Source organism: Macaca thibetana, chromosome 12 (genome assembly GCF_024542745.1).
Source record: "Macaca thibetana thibetana isolate TM-01 chromosome 12, ASM2454274v1, whole genome shotgun sequence".
Classification (NCBI taxonomy): domain Eukaryota; kingdom Metazoa; phylum Chordata; class Mammalia; order Primates; family Cercopithecidae; genus Macaca; species Macaca thibetana.
In genome coordinates, this window is record NC_065589.1 from 116,701,525 (window position 1) to 116,715,596 (window position 14,072).

The 14,072-nt window shown below is 46.4% G+C and overlaps 2 protein-coding genes across 41 annotated transcripts in view; one reads left to right on the forward strand and one right to left on the reverse strand.

The window, feature by feature from the left end:
- DBI (diazepam binding inhibitor, acyl-CoA binding protein) overlaps nt 1-14,072 on the forward strand; it is a 343,175-nt gene that overhangs the window by 251,535 nt on the left and 77,568 nt on the right. The window contains exon 1 of one of the 39 annotated variants that reach the window (XM_050752756.1): nt 4,242-4,251. The exons of 35 other annotated variants lie outside the window; for them this stretch is intronic. The gene's annotated coding sequence lies outside the window, so the exon portion shown is untranslated. Of the gene's footprint in view, nt 1-4,241; nt 4,252-5,940; nt 5,951-6,560; nt 6,571-14,072 lie in introns of those variants that run through there. 3 more of the 39 variants (XM_050752786.1, XM_050752747.1, XM_050752781.1) reach the window with 3 other exon arrangements.
- Nucleotides 4,506-14,072, reverse strand: part of C12H2orf76 (chromosome 12 C2orf76 homolog) — a 447,011-nt gene continuing 437,444 nt past the window's right edge. The window contains exons 6-7 of one of the 2 annotated variants that reach the window (XM_050752721.1): nt 5,922-6,078; nt 4,506-5,055 (exon numbers count right to left, since the gene is read on the reverse strand). In XM_050752721.1, the coding sequence (XP_050608678.1) occupies nt 4,842-5,055; nt 5,922-6,078 (371 nt within the window). In that variant the 3' untranslated portion in view covers nt 4,506-4,841. The remainder of the gene's footprint in view (nt 5,056-5,921; nt 6,079-14,072) is intronic. The other variant, XM_050752720.1, reaches the window with a different exon arrangement.

Below are 14,072 nucleotides of genomic sequence, written 5' to 3' on the forward strand. Positions count from 1 at the left end.
CAAAGGTAAAGTCAGAAGAGGCTAGGGAAGACTGGGCCTAATAAACACTCCAAACTAACCAGCCCAAGCCCCCATCCAGAACAGAAGCCCAGCTGGGAACAGACTCCAAATTGAGCACTTCAGGAAAATAGAGAAAAGCAAAAAAGAGAACCCAGACTACAGTAGGAGAGAATGGAATGGAAGTTCTCAGAAAGTGAGGGGCCCTATTTTTAAAATACTCAACAAAAACAACAGAAGAGAGTGCTCTACCATTGTGAAATGAGAAAAACCCTTAAAATTATGCCTCCTTTCAAAAAGTTCAGGAAATCTAATATTATGTAAACATAAGTAGCAGAAAAGGATTGAAGTCAAATCCCACACGGTTATTCAAAGAAAAAAAGAAAAAGTAGAATAACATCCCTGCAGACGATAAAAGCATGCCAGAGAAACACACAGGTGAAAACTACAGCCTAATATTTTGACATAAAAGCAAAGCAAAGGGAGGGGAAGGGAGGGGAGGGGAGGAAGGCACAGCTCATCTGTAGTATTCAGGAACGGGGAGCACAACTGCAAAGAAAAGAGGCGATTAGCACAAAAGCCAGGCTGGCGTTTACTCTTGGAGGAGGGGTGGGGCTTTGCATTTGGGAAAGTGAACCTGGCAGGCTTATGGGGTCAGAGTCAATTTCCTTTACATGGGGATGTTTAAAGGTGTTTATCTTGTAATTTCGTTAACCTCTCACTTTGTCTTATGCTATATATACATGTATGTGTATAATGGTGTTTTTTGTTTTTCATTTTGGTTTTGGTTTGTTTTTTGTATTTGTTTTTTTTGGTTTTTTTTTTTGAGACAGAGTCTCGCTCTATCTCCCAGGCTAGAGTGCAATGGCGGGATCTCGGCTCACTGAACCTCCTAGGTTCAAGCGATTCTCCTGCCTCAGCCTTCCAAGTACCTGGGATTACAGGCACCCTCCACCATACCCGGATGATTTTTGTATTTTTAGTAGAGATGGGGTTTCACCATGTCAGCCAGACTGGTCTCAAACTCCTGACCTCAAGTGATCAGTCTGCCTTGGCCTCCCAGAATGGTAGGATTACAGGCGTGAGTCACCGTGCCTGGCCATAATGGTTTCTTTTTTAGCAACTAAATTTGTTTAAAAGAGTGTTCATCTCAGTATTGTTCATAATTGCCCCAAACTCCATTGACAGGAGTGCATGAATAAATTGTGCTATTCAGAGGATGATCTGTTATTCAGTAATCAAATAAATGACCTATTCCTCCAGTGAAACTTAGAAACATGATTATGGAGAGGGAAAAAAACAAGTATCAAAAACCTACAAGCTATATAATGCCATTTTTATAAGCCTAGAAACCAAGCAAAAATGAAACAGTATATTATTTAGGAATACATATGTATGTGATTTTTAAAACTATGTTTTAAGGAAGCAAGGCTGGCAAACATAAAATTTAGGATAGACTGTATACCACATAACATTTTTATAATGCTCAGAAATCGGCAAAAATTAAACAATATTGTTTAGGAATAAGTAGACATGTGATTTTTAAAACTATTCTTTTAAAAAGCAGGGGAATGATAAACCCAAAATTCAAGCTGGTTTTATTTCTAGGGAAGCAAGGAGGATGGAATAGGGGAGCTAGACCCAAGTTTTCTTCCTAGGTCGTGTGGTGGGTTCACAGTATACTTTTGATTATCATGTTTCATGATTCACAAATGTGTTTTATATGAAGACTTCATCAGATCTGCACACTAAAAATACAAGTTAAAAATTGAATTATCTCCTTCATCAGTCATTCGTTTGTTTATTCATTCAGTAATGCAACAAATAGGCATTGTGTACCCGCCCTATGCCAGGCCCTGTGCTAGGTCCTAGGATAGGGCAGTGACAGACCACAGCTGTCCTCTCAAAGTTCCAGCCACCCAGGACATTCTACGCCATTGGTGATGGGGCCGAGTGGGAAATGGGTTTTTAAAAATCTGCACTGCAGAGAGCACTATTTACAATAGCAAAGACTTGGAATCAACCCAAATGCCAATCAATGACAGACTGGATAAAGAAAATGTGGCACATATACACCATGGGATACTATGCAGCCATAAAAAAGAATGAGTCTATGTCCTTTGCAGGAACATGGACGAAGCTGGAAGCCATCATCCTCAGCAAACTAACACAGGAACAGAAAACCAAACATCACATGTTCCCACTCATAAGTGGGAGCTGAACAATGAGAATACGTAGACACAGGGAGGGGAGCATCACACACTGGGGCCTGTTGGGGGTTGGGAGCAAGGGGAGGGAGAGTATTAGGATGAATACCTAACGAGTGTGGGGCTTAAAACCTAGATGACGGGTTGATAGATGCGGCAAACCACCATGGCACATGTATATGTATAAACCTGCACATTCTACACACGTATCCCAGAACTTAAAGTAACAACAACAATAACAACAAAAAATCTGCAGAGAGTAAGTAAGAGCCAGGACGATCCATAATCAGGACCTTCCATTCCAGGATAACTAGGAAATACCTTGATGGTATGACTTGAGGGAGGTAATTTTTAAATTAAGTTACTTAAGGCAGCCAACAGGAGACAGCAAAAACATCAGACAGGCACTCCAGGTCGGTGGTTCCCAATACTGCCAATGTTGTTCCCCAAAGACGTTATCTTTGTCTTAAACAATGTGATATGCACATGCATGCAAACATGCGCACACACACACACGGGTTATTCGAAGTTTATTTCCTCCCTATGTTTCTGTGCTAGGATCTCCCTTCACTTATGTATTGATAGTGATGATAGACAGTGGTCGGACTTCGTTACTGTTTAGGGAAGTGTGGTTTGGTTTTTAATGTCCATACTTAGTAAACTAAAGAGCTGCCAAATCCAAATCGATCTCTAAGATTTAGATTCTTCATTATGTAAACCCTGAAGTCTGAGAATCACGGTCCAGAGTCATGTTTGAACTTTCCTTTTTGAGTAGGATGACTAAGGTCACTTTTTTTTTTTTTTTTTTTTTTTTTTTTTTTTTGAGACGGAGTCTCACTGTTGTCACCCAGGCTGGAATGCAGTGGCACAATCTCGGCTCACTGCAACCTCCACTTCTCAGGTTCAAGCGATTCTCCTGCCACAGCCTCCTGAGTAGCTGGGATTATAGGTGCCCACCACCACGCCTGGCTGATTTTTGTATTTTTAGTAGAGACAGGGTTTCTCCATGTTGGCCAGGCTAGTCTCAAATTCCTGACCTCAGGTGATCCGCCTGCCTCGGCCTCTCAAAGTGCTAGGATTATAGGCTTGAGCCACTGCACCTGGCCTGAGGTCACTTTTCAATACTTGGTTAAGACCTTGCTTGGCCTCAGGAGTAGCCTTGCCTTGACTACCTGCCCAGCACCACCCCCATCCATAGGGCCTGGAGGAGTTCCTCAGCTAATCTCTGAGCAGAGCGGAAAACCCCCTATGGCTGTCACCAAGGTGAAAGGAAAGGATTGGTAGTTAATAGCAAAAGCAGCAGTATATGCATATGCATGTGTGTATTATTACAAATACATCTGTTCCGGCAAGATAGCTCTACTACAGAGTCAACCCACAGGAATGTTTAGCTGAGGCTCCAGAGGCCCTGTTGAGGAGTGTGCCGTGTCTGAGGTCAAGTAAGTGCTTAATCCACTGGCTCCTTCTTCCTCGTATCTGCCAGTGTGGCCAGCCGCTGCACCCATTTCCGTTCACCTCCACCATATCTGCCATTTCCACCCAGGCTTGGACCTCATTTCTTTATATCAATGTTTCCTTCAAATCTACTCACTTATTCTCCCTGAAAATGTTTGTTTGTTTGTTTGGAGACAGAGTCTTGCTCTGTCTTCCAAGCTGGAGTGCAGTGGTGTGATCTCAGCTCACTGCAACCTCCGCCTCCCGGGTTCAAGCGATTCTCCTGCCTCAGCCTCTGGAGTAGCTGGAATTACAGGCACCCACCACCACGCCCAGCTAACTTTTGTATTTTTAGTAGAGACAGGGTTTTGCCATGTTGGCCAGATTGATCTTGAACTCCTGACCTCATGTGATCCGCCCGCCTTGGCCTCCCAAAGTGCTAGGATTACAGGCGTGAGCCACGGCGCCCGGCCTGAACACATTACTTTTTAATATTCCCTATGGAGAGGCAGCATAGCACAGAGGTTATAAACACAAAGTCCAGGCCCGTCATGGGGACTTAGGCCTGTAATCACAGGGATCTGGGAGGCAGGAGGATCGCTGGAGGCCGGGGGTTCAAGACCAGCTTGGGCAACATAGTGAGACCCCATCTCTACAAAAAAATTTTTTTAAATATTACTCAAGCTGGTAGTACACACCTGTAGTTCCAGCTTCTCAGGAGGCTGCGGTGAGAGGATCACTTGAGTCCAGGAGGTCAAGGCTGTCGTGAGCCATGACTGTACCATAGCACTCTGGCCTGGCTGACAGCAAGCCACTATCTCTAAAAAAAAAAAAAAAAAAAAACCGTTAAAAAAAGAACACAAAATCTGGAACCACACTGCCAGGGTTTCAGCACCACTTCTACTACTTCCTAACCTGATTTAACCCCCTCTTGCCTCAGTTTCCCCAGCTATAAAATGAAGGTGATTATAGTTCTTACCATATAGGTTTGTTACTAGGTTATGAGAAAAACAAGAGTTACCCTTTTAACATAATTTTATTTTTAACTTTAATTTTAGGTTCAGTGGTACATGTGAAAGTTTGTTACACAGGAAAGCTACTGTCATGGGGGTTTGTCGTACAGATTATTTCATCACCCAGGTATTAAGCCCAGTACCCAATAGTTATCTTTTCTGCTCCTCTCCCTCCTCCCAACTTCCACCCTCAGGTAGGCCTCGGTGTCCGTTGTTCCCCTCTTTGGGTCCATGTGTTCTTATCATTTAGCTCCCACTTATAACTGAGAATATGTGGTATTTGGTTTTCTGTTCCAAGAGTTTCTCTTAGCTGAGATGCGAGGATCACTTGAGCCAGGGTGGTCGAGGCTGCAGTGAACCGCAATCCTGCCACTGCACTCCAGCCTGGGGTGATAGAGGAGATCCTACCACAAAATAAAAAGAAGAGAGAGAGACAGAATGAGAGAGAAAAAACAGTTTCTCTTTTTAAGGTATTTAAAACAGATCTTCCACAGCGTAAGTGCTATATAAGCGTTTGCTAAATAAGTATCTCTAACATGAATAGAAAAACGTTATTACTGGCTCTAAGACCTTAAAGCAATTACAACCTCAAAATAAATAAAAACAAGACAATATAATTAAATCCTAGCTAGATTTTTTACCTGTTAAAATGCTTGCTGGAGACCCGCTCTCAAAAGAACAGAGAGAGGCAAGCAAGTGAAGTCTTAAGGACCTGCCATCACCAAACTAAAACCTCTTCTTCTCTCAACCAGACCTGAAAGAAAACTGAAGTAACAGTAACTGTCTTCCTGCGCTACCCACCCTCAACCATCTCCAGGTCCACTAGGAGCATGTTGTACATGTTCTGGAAAGTTCTGGAAAGGCATTAAGATATAAAAAGTTAGTAGCCAGGTGTGGTGGTAGACGCCTGCAATCCCAGCAACTTGGGAGGCTGAGGCAGGAGAATTGCTCGAACCCGGGAGGCGGAGGTTGCAGGGAGCTGAGATCATGCCATTGCACTCCAGCCTGGGAGACAGAGCCAGACTCCATCTCAAAGAAAAAAAATTTAAAAAGATACAAAAAGTTGGGAAAGTGAGAGGTGTCCCGAGTAGCCCGTATACATGAAAAATGAAACCAGGCGATCCTGTGTGGATCTATATATCATAAATGCCCCTGGGCTGGAAGTGAAATATCTTATACCAACAGGTCGGCTCTGATGCAGGGAATCTGTTTTCACTTTGAATTGAAGCTCTGCTGTTCATGGCACTGCCAGGGTGGGACTGTCGCTCACCAAGCCTCCTTCCTGTCCTTGGTCTGGGGTGATTCGGCACTTCCCAGCAGGTGACTCCAGGTGACAGCCAACAGCCAGCTTGCTCCTGTTCTCTTTCGCAGGCAGAGCTGGCTCTTAATTTTCATGCATTTATTCTTTAGCCACTTGAGATGCCTGGCTGGAGGGACGGGGAAGAGATTTAGCATCTTGGTGCCTCCAAGCCTCCCATCCAGCATGGTCCAGGTTAACAAACACCTGTAAAGCATCCGTCTCCGCTGGTCCTGACAGACAGGGTGAGCACCCCCGTGCATCCTCCCTCCTAAGAGGATTAAGAGGGGGTGTTTGGAAAACAGAGCTGCATCCCTGGAGGGAAGATGCCACACAGACATCAACACACAGTTCTGCATAATCAGTTCAACAGCAGAACAACAAAAAGGGGAAGAGAAGATTAAAAAATAATCCAAATGTCATAGTACTGAGGAGTGTGATGAAATGGGGAATCAGGTGGAAGCATTAAACCTAGAATCACCAACCACCCCCGCTTCACTCTTCAAAACTCAAGGCTTCGGCGGGAAACAACATGCTCATCCTTGGGAGGGCTCCTCTAAGTCCCGCCTGAAAGACGGATGTCCACTTCTGAGGCTCTGTCTCTGAGGATGGGTACGGGGAGGCTGTGGCAGTCCCGCCATCCTGCGGGGGTGTCATGAATAATTAGCTGGGCTCTTCACAGTGGAGCGCAGCCCTAGTCTCTCTCCCTCTTCCTTGGTGGGAAGGAAGCCCAGGTCCCTGAGAGACACTGGTGGCCATCTCCCTGGAGGCTTCGGGCTGGCCGTTGACAGTGGCACCAAGGTGTAGCTCGGGGCAGGGGTGCAGGCACTTAGCACTCGGCAAGCTCTGTGGGCCTCCTCCCTGCCTCCCATTCATTGTCATGAGCTTGGCAGGAGAAGCTTCCAGTCCGCCTCTCAGTGCTGCACCCCCTCTGCCCACACTCCTGGGCATCCAGCCCAAGGCCTGCCTTGGTGCCAGTTCTGCCCTTCCTGCCTCCTCCTTCCTGCTCTGCCTTCTCCCCCTCTCTCTTCCCCACATCCATTTCTATTTTACAATGGTTTTGGGGTTTTTTGTTTTTTGTTTTCTTGAGAGGGAATCTGGCCCTGTTGCCCAGGCTGGAGTGCAGTGGCATCATCTTGGCTCACTGCAACCTCCACCTCCTGAATTCAAGCAATTCTCCTGCCCCAGCCCCCCGAGTAGCTGAGATTACAGGCACGCGCCACCACACTCAGCTAATTTTTGTATTTTTAGTAGAGACGGGGTTCCACCATGTTGGCCAGCCTGGTCTTGAACTCCTGACCTCAAATGATCCAACCGCCTCAGCCTCCCAAAGTGCTTGGATTGCAGGTGTGAGCCACTGTGCCTGGCCCTATTTTACAATGTTTAATGACCCAAACTTGAGGATTTTTCCACTTCTCTACACCATATAATCAAATCAAAAAATCAGATATTAGGCTGTGACAATGGGACTGAATCTTGGAAACTGGAAGGTCCAGTCTCAGGACATCCTGGAAAGTTCAGCACACAAGCAAGCCCCATGCAACTGTGTGATGAAACGGCCCCATACATCCAGGTGCACAGCCAAGGCGTCCCGTGCCACCTTCCTGGTAGAAACTGGCTTTTCAACTTTCTCACCCATGAAAGGAAAGCGGTTTCAGACATCAGGTTCACCCCTCTCCTAAGCCACATCCTTTTCTCATTTCCAGCTGAGGAGCTGAGCTTGAGACACTGAGGTTCCCAGCTGCCTCCATGATTCGCCAGCACTCAGCTTGTTTCACATCCTCCCAATCGTCACAGCCAGGAGAGCATGCCTCACTGACCACGAGGGAATGTCACATCCCGCCTGGCTGAGCCATGTCGCAGACAGGCTCCTGGCGAAGCACTTGGCCGACACCCCAGTATTCAATGCTGACACCCCACAAAGGCATAAGTAGCCTCATCTTGCAGATGATGAAAATAGGACTCAAACTAAATTGTGTACAGTTGTAGGGTTTATCGAGGGCAGAAAACTTCTCCATAGCAGGTCTCTGGCAACCCAGAGCCCCTCCCTGCACTCCTGTGTCCCTGTCGCTGCACCCATAGAACTCCCAAGAGGCCTCCATGGATCACTGGGCTGGTATAATTTTTATCTGGGTATATATATTACCAAATTACCTCCACCCCAAAAATACTGTTCCAGGTTTCCTGTTACTATATGGAAACACTGATGTACATCAGCCTGTGTTCATTTTGTATACTATCCGTATAGTGGGTGGGTTGTTTTGGGGGATTTTTTTGCAACCTAAAAGCTAAAATATTTTTCATGTTTAAAACTGAAATCCATGTGCATGGACGGGACATTTTTAAAAATAAATATTTCATGGGTATTTGCCAACAGAATCTTATGGTTGGTCATTTTGTAAATGATTTAACCCATCATTTCATGGGAATTAATTTAGATTTGAATATCCATAGGTAGCATAAGGTGAAAAACCTCTAAAATTTGAACCCATACTCTGGGATGGGAGACCTTAGGCAAATTAACCCCTCTGAGCTTCAGTTTTCTCATTTGTAAGAAGGGGATGTACTATCTGTGTTCCAGGATCGTGGAGATCAGAGGAGGTCATCTACCAAAAGGCCCCCACCATCCTCACAAAATATCATTACTCTCATCCTTTCATTCTTAGGTTGACTTAAATAGGGAATACAAATGTATTTACATATTCTTATTAAATTCTTCAAAACTGATAATTTATTCAAATCCAAATCATACAGAGATAATAAAAATATCTACTGTGCATAAAACCGTTAGAAAAGAATGACTCAATAACTATCACCTGACATTTTATTTCACATGATATAGTGCGATTGTCTCGGCACAAAGTGACCTTAACTGCTTCCAAATTCCTTCCTCATTTTTCCCGTAACAAATCATATGGTGAAGGAAGACCTTCATCAGGGTCATGCAACTTGGAGGAGCTTCTTGGGGGAAGGGCACAGGCATCTCTGGGCTGTGGAGGAAAGGCTCCGGAACTGGCTTTAATGGAGCTTTTTCTCAACAGGCTCTGTCCCGTCTCCCTTTGCATGTGTCAGGTCCTCAGTAGCTGGGACCCCATTTTCTCTGTCTATCGTATCCCACCCCCAACACCTGACCAACTCAAATCATCACATACATTTTTAAACAGGTAGTGGATATCCAACACTGTGTCAGGGCATGGAGAAAATAGAAAAGAAACCGAAATTGTGGTCCTGGTGCTGAGACACAGGTAATCTCATCAAGCAATTTGGGCAGAGGCTGAGTTACCTGGATATTATTGCTGGTATCTGGATTTCTTAATATAAGTTCCAGAAAGCCTGGTAACTTTTAGAAGAGTATATGGTATAGCAAGGAAAGTGAATCCGTTCATTCATACATAAATAACAGATGCATGCATTTATTAACTCCCAGTGTGTGCAGGCCGTGGAAATGTAACAGTAAGCCTGATCTTCAACCTCAGGGAGAGCCACATCTTTTGGGTAAGGTCAGTATATAAAAATGCAAGGCCAGCCAGGCGCGGTGGCTCACGCCTGTAATCCCAGCACTTTGGGAGGCCGAGGCAGGTGGATCACAAGGTCAAGAGATCAAGACCATCCTGGCCAACATGGTGAAACCCCATCTTTTCTAAAAATACAAAAATTAGCTGGGCATGTTGGTGGGCGCCTTTAGTTCCAGCTACTTGGGAGGCTGAGGCAGGAAAATAGCTGGAACCCGGGAGGCAGAGGTTGCAGTGAGCCGAGATCGCGCCACTGCACTCCAGCCTGGTGGCACAGCAGGACTCCATCTCAAAAAAAAAAAAAAGCAAGGCCACAGTGTGTGATCAGTGCCACAGAGGACTAGCCAGGACACAGCAGGATGAAAAGGAGAGCAGGGTCGAGTCTCCTGGCTGTGAAGTGCTGGGAAGGTGGGACGGAAAGGACCTTAGGGACAAGATGGTCCTTGGCTGTGCCTCCCAGGATGAATGCTAGTCTGGTGGAACATTCAGAGACCAGAGTGGGAAGTCTGAGGAAGTGGCAGCACGGTGCGCCCAGAGAGAACAGGGCAAGGGGATAGGGGAGAGCTGGGGGAGACAGGAGGGGGTGCCAAATTCCATAGCTGGAGGAGAAGCTGGAGATGTAGCCAGAGATCAAACCCAGGAAGCCCCGGTACACCATGTCAGAGTGTGCCCGCGATTCAGAAGGAAACAAGGACCCATCCGATGGTTCTGAACAGGGAGGGATACAGCAGTCAGACTTGCATTTTTAAAAGATCACTCTGGCAGCGGCATGAAGGATGGACTCCGTGGATGAGAGTCCGCAGGAAAGGACACCAGACGGGAGAGTGTCTCTGCGGTCAGGATGAGAAATGATGAGGCCCAGAGCAGGGCAGTGGCGGTGGGAAGGGAAGGGGAGGCCGTTCTCATGAGATGCTCATTCCGGCAATTCTGAGCTGACTCCTGTTGAGGAGGTATCAGCAAGTAGTGAAAGGCAAAGAAGGGTATCACTTGCTCCAGCTAGGACTAGGAATTTCTTCCTAGTACCCCCAGTGAGCGTAAGGACCCTCCTTCACCTGTGAAGTCCCTCCTGATGGTTGGTTCTGGTAGGCTCCATCACTTAGGAGCTGGGAAACCTTGGGCAGATCACTTTACCTCCAAGTGCCCCTTCCCCATTTGTAAGATGCAGATAACTAGTGCCTACCTCACAGGGGTCGCGAGCAATAGTGAGTAAATACCTGCAAAGTGCTTTAGTGAGGCCTAGCAGGGCAAGCACTTGAGAAATGTTGGCTGTTTTATGCCTGGCTCAGTCTCACTTCTGATGGCTTGTCCTGCAGAGCTTGCTAGACCTTGCTGGAAAAATACTTGAAATTCTGAAATACGGCTTTTGTCACATATGCAACATCTACACAATGGAAGTGACCACCAGCCAGAAACCAAGCAACTATCACACCTCAGTCCCCACCAGCTCACCCTCACATGTTCCCATGTACACACATGCACACCACCCAAGACGCTCTCCCACAATCCCATCACAACGGCCTCTGCCCTCAAGTGTACAACTTTGGAGGGTTATTTGAAAGGAGAGCTAATAACATGCTTTTTAAAATAAGACATCACATGTACATTTTTAAGATGGGAAGTCTCTGTTTCTGTTGAGAACAGCAAAGGAGAACATGGCAGGGAAGATCTGTGAAGGAGACGCGATGTTTGTTCAAAGACATCGAGGCTCTTTCTTGATCTCTTGAGTTTTTTTTTTTTTTTCATGGAAGAAGTTTTTATCTGACACGAAGTTCTGGTTATGAAGGAAATCCCAGAAGACAACACACCTCTCCTCACTCCTGAAGGAAGAGGTTAGATTTGGACACAACTGTGTGTGTTTTAAATAAAGTGGCGTTGTTCTTACTTAAATTCCAATTTCTTATAATATTAGAGTCGGTCTTCAGTTAGTTGTGTTGGGAGAGTGATTTGGACCATATACATTACCCTCATATATTCAAAAACGAAGGCCCAAATTCACCTATGGTGACAGACATCACAGCGGTGGTGGTGATGACAGAGGGGCAGAGAGGGAACTGTAATGGCACAAAGGAGGTTTCGGGGGCAGTGGGCATGCTCTGCATCTTGACTTAGATGTGGGTCGTGCACTTGTCAAAACCGAAAGAGCTGCATGTCTAAGATCTTTGCATTTCGCCATCTGTAAATTATCGTTCAATTTTAAAAAAGAAAGGGAGAGAGCAAGCAAGCAGATTTCCAAAGTTAAACATGAGAGGCTGATCTATTCACTTACATCATCTCCTCTGAAAACCCCAATAAGATGGGAGTAAGGAGATAATACAAACATAAACCCATGAAGACAAAGAGACCCAGAGAGTAGACATTGAGGACGAGAGAGTTGATCCAAGTTTGGAAGGTGAGAAGTGGACGGAGGGGTGGAACTGTCAGAGCAGAGAAAGTTCCAACCCCAACACTGGCAGAAAGCACCATCCACCAGAAGCTGGACGCTCACCCTCAGAACCTGGGAGCTGCAGGCCTTGCTTGGGCCAGAGACTGGAGAGGAGGCACTCACCTGCTTAGGGTCAGCTCTTACCCTCTGAGGACAAGTCACCTCCCCAGAACCAGACACCTGGCAACGGTGAAACCCACAAGCTCCGTCCCCTCAGCCTTGGTGAGTCACTCCAGCCCCCCACCTCCTCTCCCTCCCTTATACCTCAAGCCTTCTAGCAAAATTTCCCTGACTCTCGAAGGCTTTCAGGGAAGACTGAAATAATCCATCTTCAAGCTGTTCTGCTTTCAAGTGTACAGGCAACCCTGGGCCAAGACACTGAAAAACCCAACACATTGGAAAGAGAGGAAGAGGGAATACAGAGAGAATTGCTGGCTCTAGAAACTACTCTGTCCCTTTGACCTGGAGCCCAAGGAAGGCCAGTTACCAGGACCTTTGCAGGCAAGTCCCAACGCACTTCTAGCCAATACAGGGGCCTTGACACTGCAGAATGTGCACTAGGTCAGGGGGTCTCACACAGTCAGGTGTGGACGTACTGCACTCCGCCTCAAATCAGCCTTCTTAGAATTCTACTCTCCTGTGGTTTAGCTTTTGTGTTCCATCTTGCACTTAACCAAGTTTCCTTGACATCTTACTCTGGAAGCGTCTACCAGCTGTGGTGTCTGCATTAAAGCACAGGGCGGCCAGGTGCGGTGGCTCACGCCTGTAATCCCAGTACTTCGGGAGGCCGACACGGGCAGATCACGAGGTCAAGTGATTGAGACCCATCCTGGCTAACGTGGTGAAAACCCATCTCTACTAAAAATACAAAAATTATCCGGGCATGGTGGCATGCGCCTATAGTCCCAGCTACTCAGGAGGCTGAGGCAGGAGAATCGCTTGAACCCAGGAGGCGGAGGTTGCAGTGAGCCGAGATCGTGCCACTGCACTCCAGCCTGGCAACAGAGTGAGACTCCGTCTCAAAAAAAAAAAAAAAAAGTGCAGGGTGGCTTTGACAGGACTGGGGACTGGAATTAGACACCAAGGGGGTTCACAGAGCTATAAGGAGACCCTGCCACTTCAGACCTTGTCTCAGGCCCCACTCATAGCCTCAACTCAGCCCTCTGCCGGGAATAGTTCTCTGCTGTCAGCCACACCCAGCTAAGCCAGGAAGAGAGCCCACACAGGCACAGTTCTGCACCAGGGCAGACTGGCTTTTATTGTGTCTGCTGCCTTAAAGTGAGATTTCTTAATTTTTAAAATAACCTAGAAACAAATGGAGGGTTTTGTACACTACCCAAAGAGTTACTGGCATGGCCTAATCATGTGTGAGAACATTCAGTCTTCGGAAGGGAAGCGGGACATCCCCTCTGCAAAGTAATTCCTGTGTCCCTGCCCCTGCCTGGGAGTCACTGTTTGACCCCAAAGCTCTGGGCACTGCTTCCAGGCTCACATAGCTAAAGGACAGCTTCCAAGCCCCTCCACCAAGCAGAAGAGAGTCTCCCTGCAATTGGTTTGGGAAGGAGTTTTTTAAGCACCTCGCCTGGGCCAAACGGAGGAGGTTGCCTATCAATTGTTGTGCTAGGAAGCTTTTAACAAAGGAGTTATAGAAACCAGCTCAGCACCTTTCAACTTTCAACCCTCAGCTTTAAGGAATCCTCGACAAATAAACAGAGACATTTTCCAAAGCATTGACACATTATTGGTCTTCTTTTTAGAAATGGCCCATCATCAAATAGAGTGGTATAAAAGAAAAAGAAAGAAATAAGACTATAGAGGTAAAACTGACTAAAGTTAGGTATTGGCTTTGAAATAATTAAGCATTTACTTTTAAAATAAAATTGTAGGCTCGGAGAAGTGGCTCACGCCTGTAATCCCAGCACTTTGGGAGGCCAAGGCAGGTGGATCACCTGAGGTAAGGAGTTCGAGACCAACCTGGTCAACATGGCGAAACCCCGTCTCTACTAAAAACACAAAAATTAGCCGGGCATGGTGGCGGATGCCTGTAATCCCAGCTACTTGGGAGGTTGAGACAGGAGAATCGCTTGAACCTGGGAGGCGGAGGTTGTGGTGAGCCGAGATCGTGCCACTGCACTCCAGCCTGGGCGACAGAGTGAGACTCTGCCTCAAAAAAATAATAAAAATAAAAAT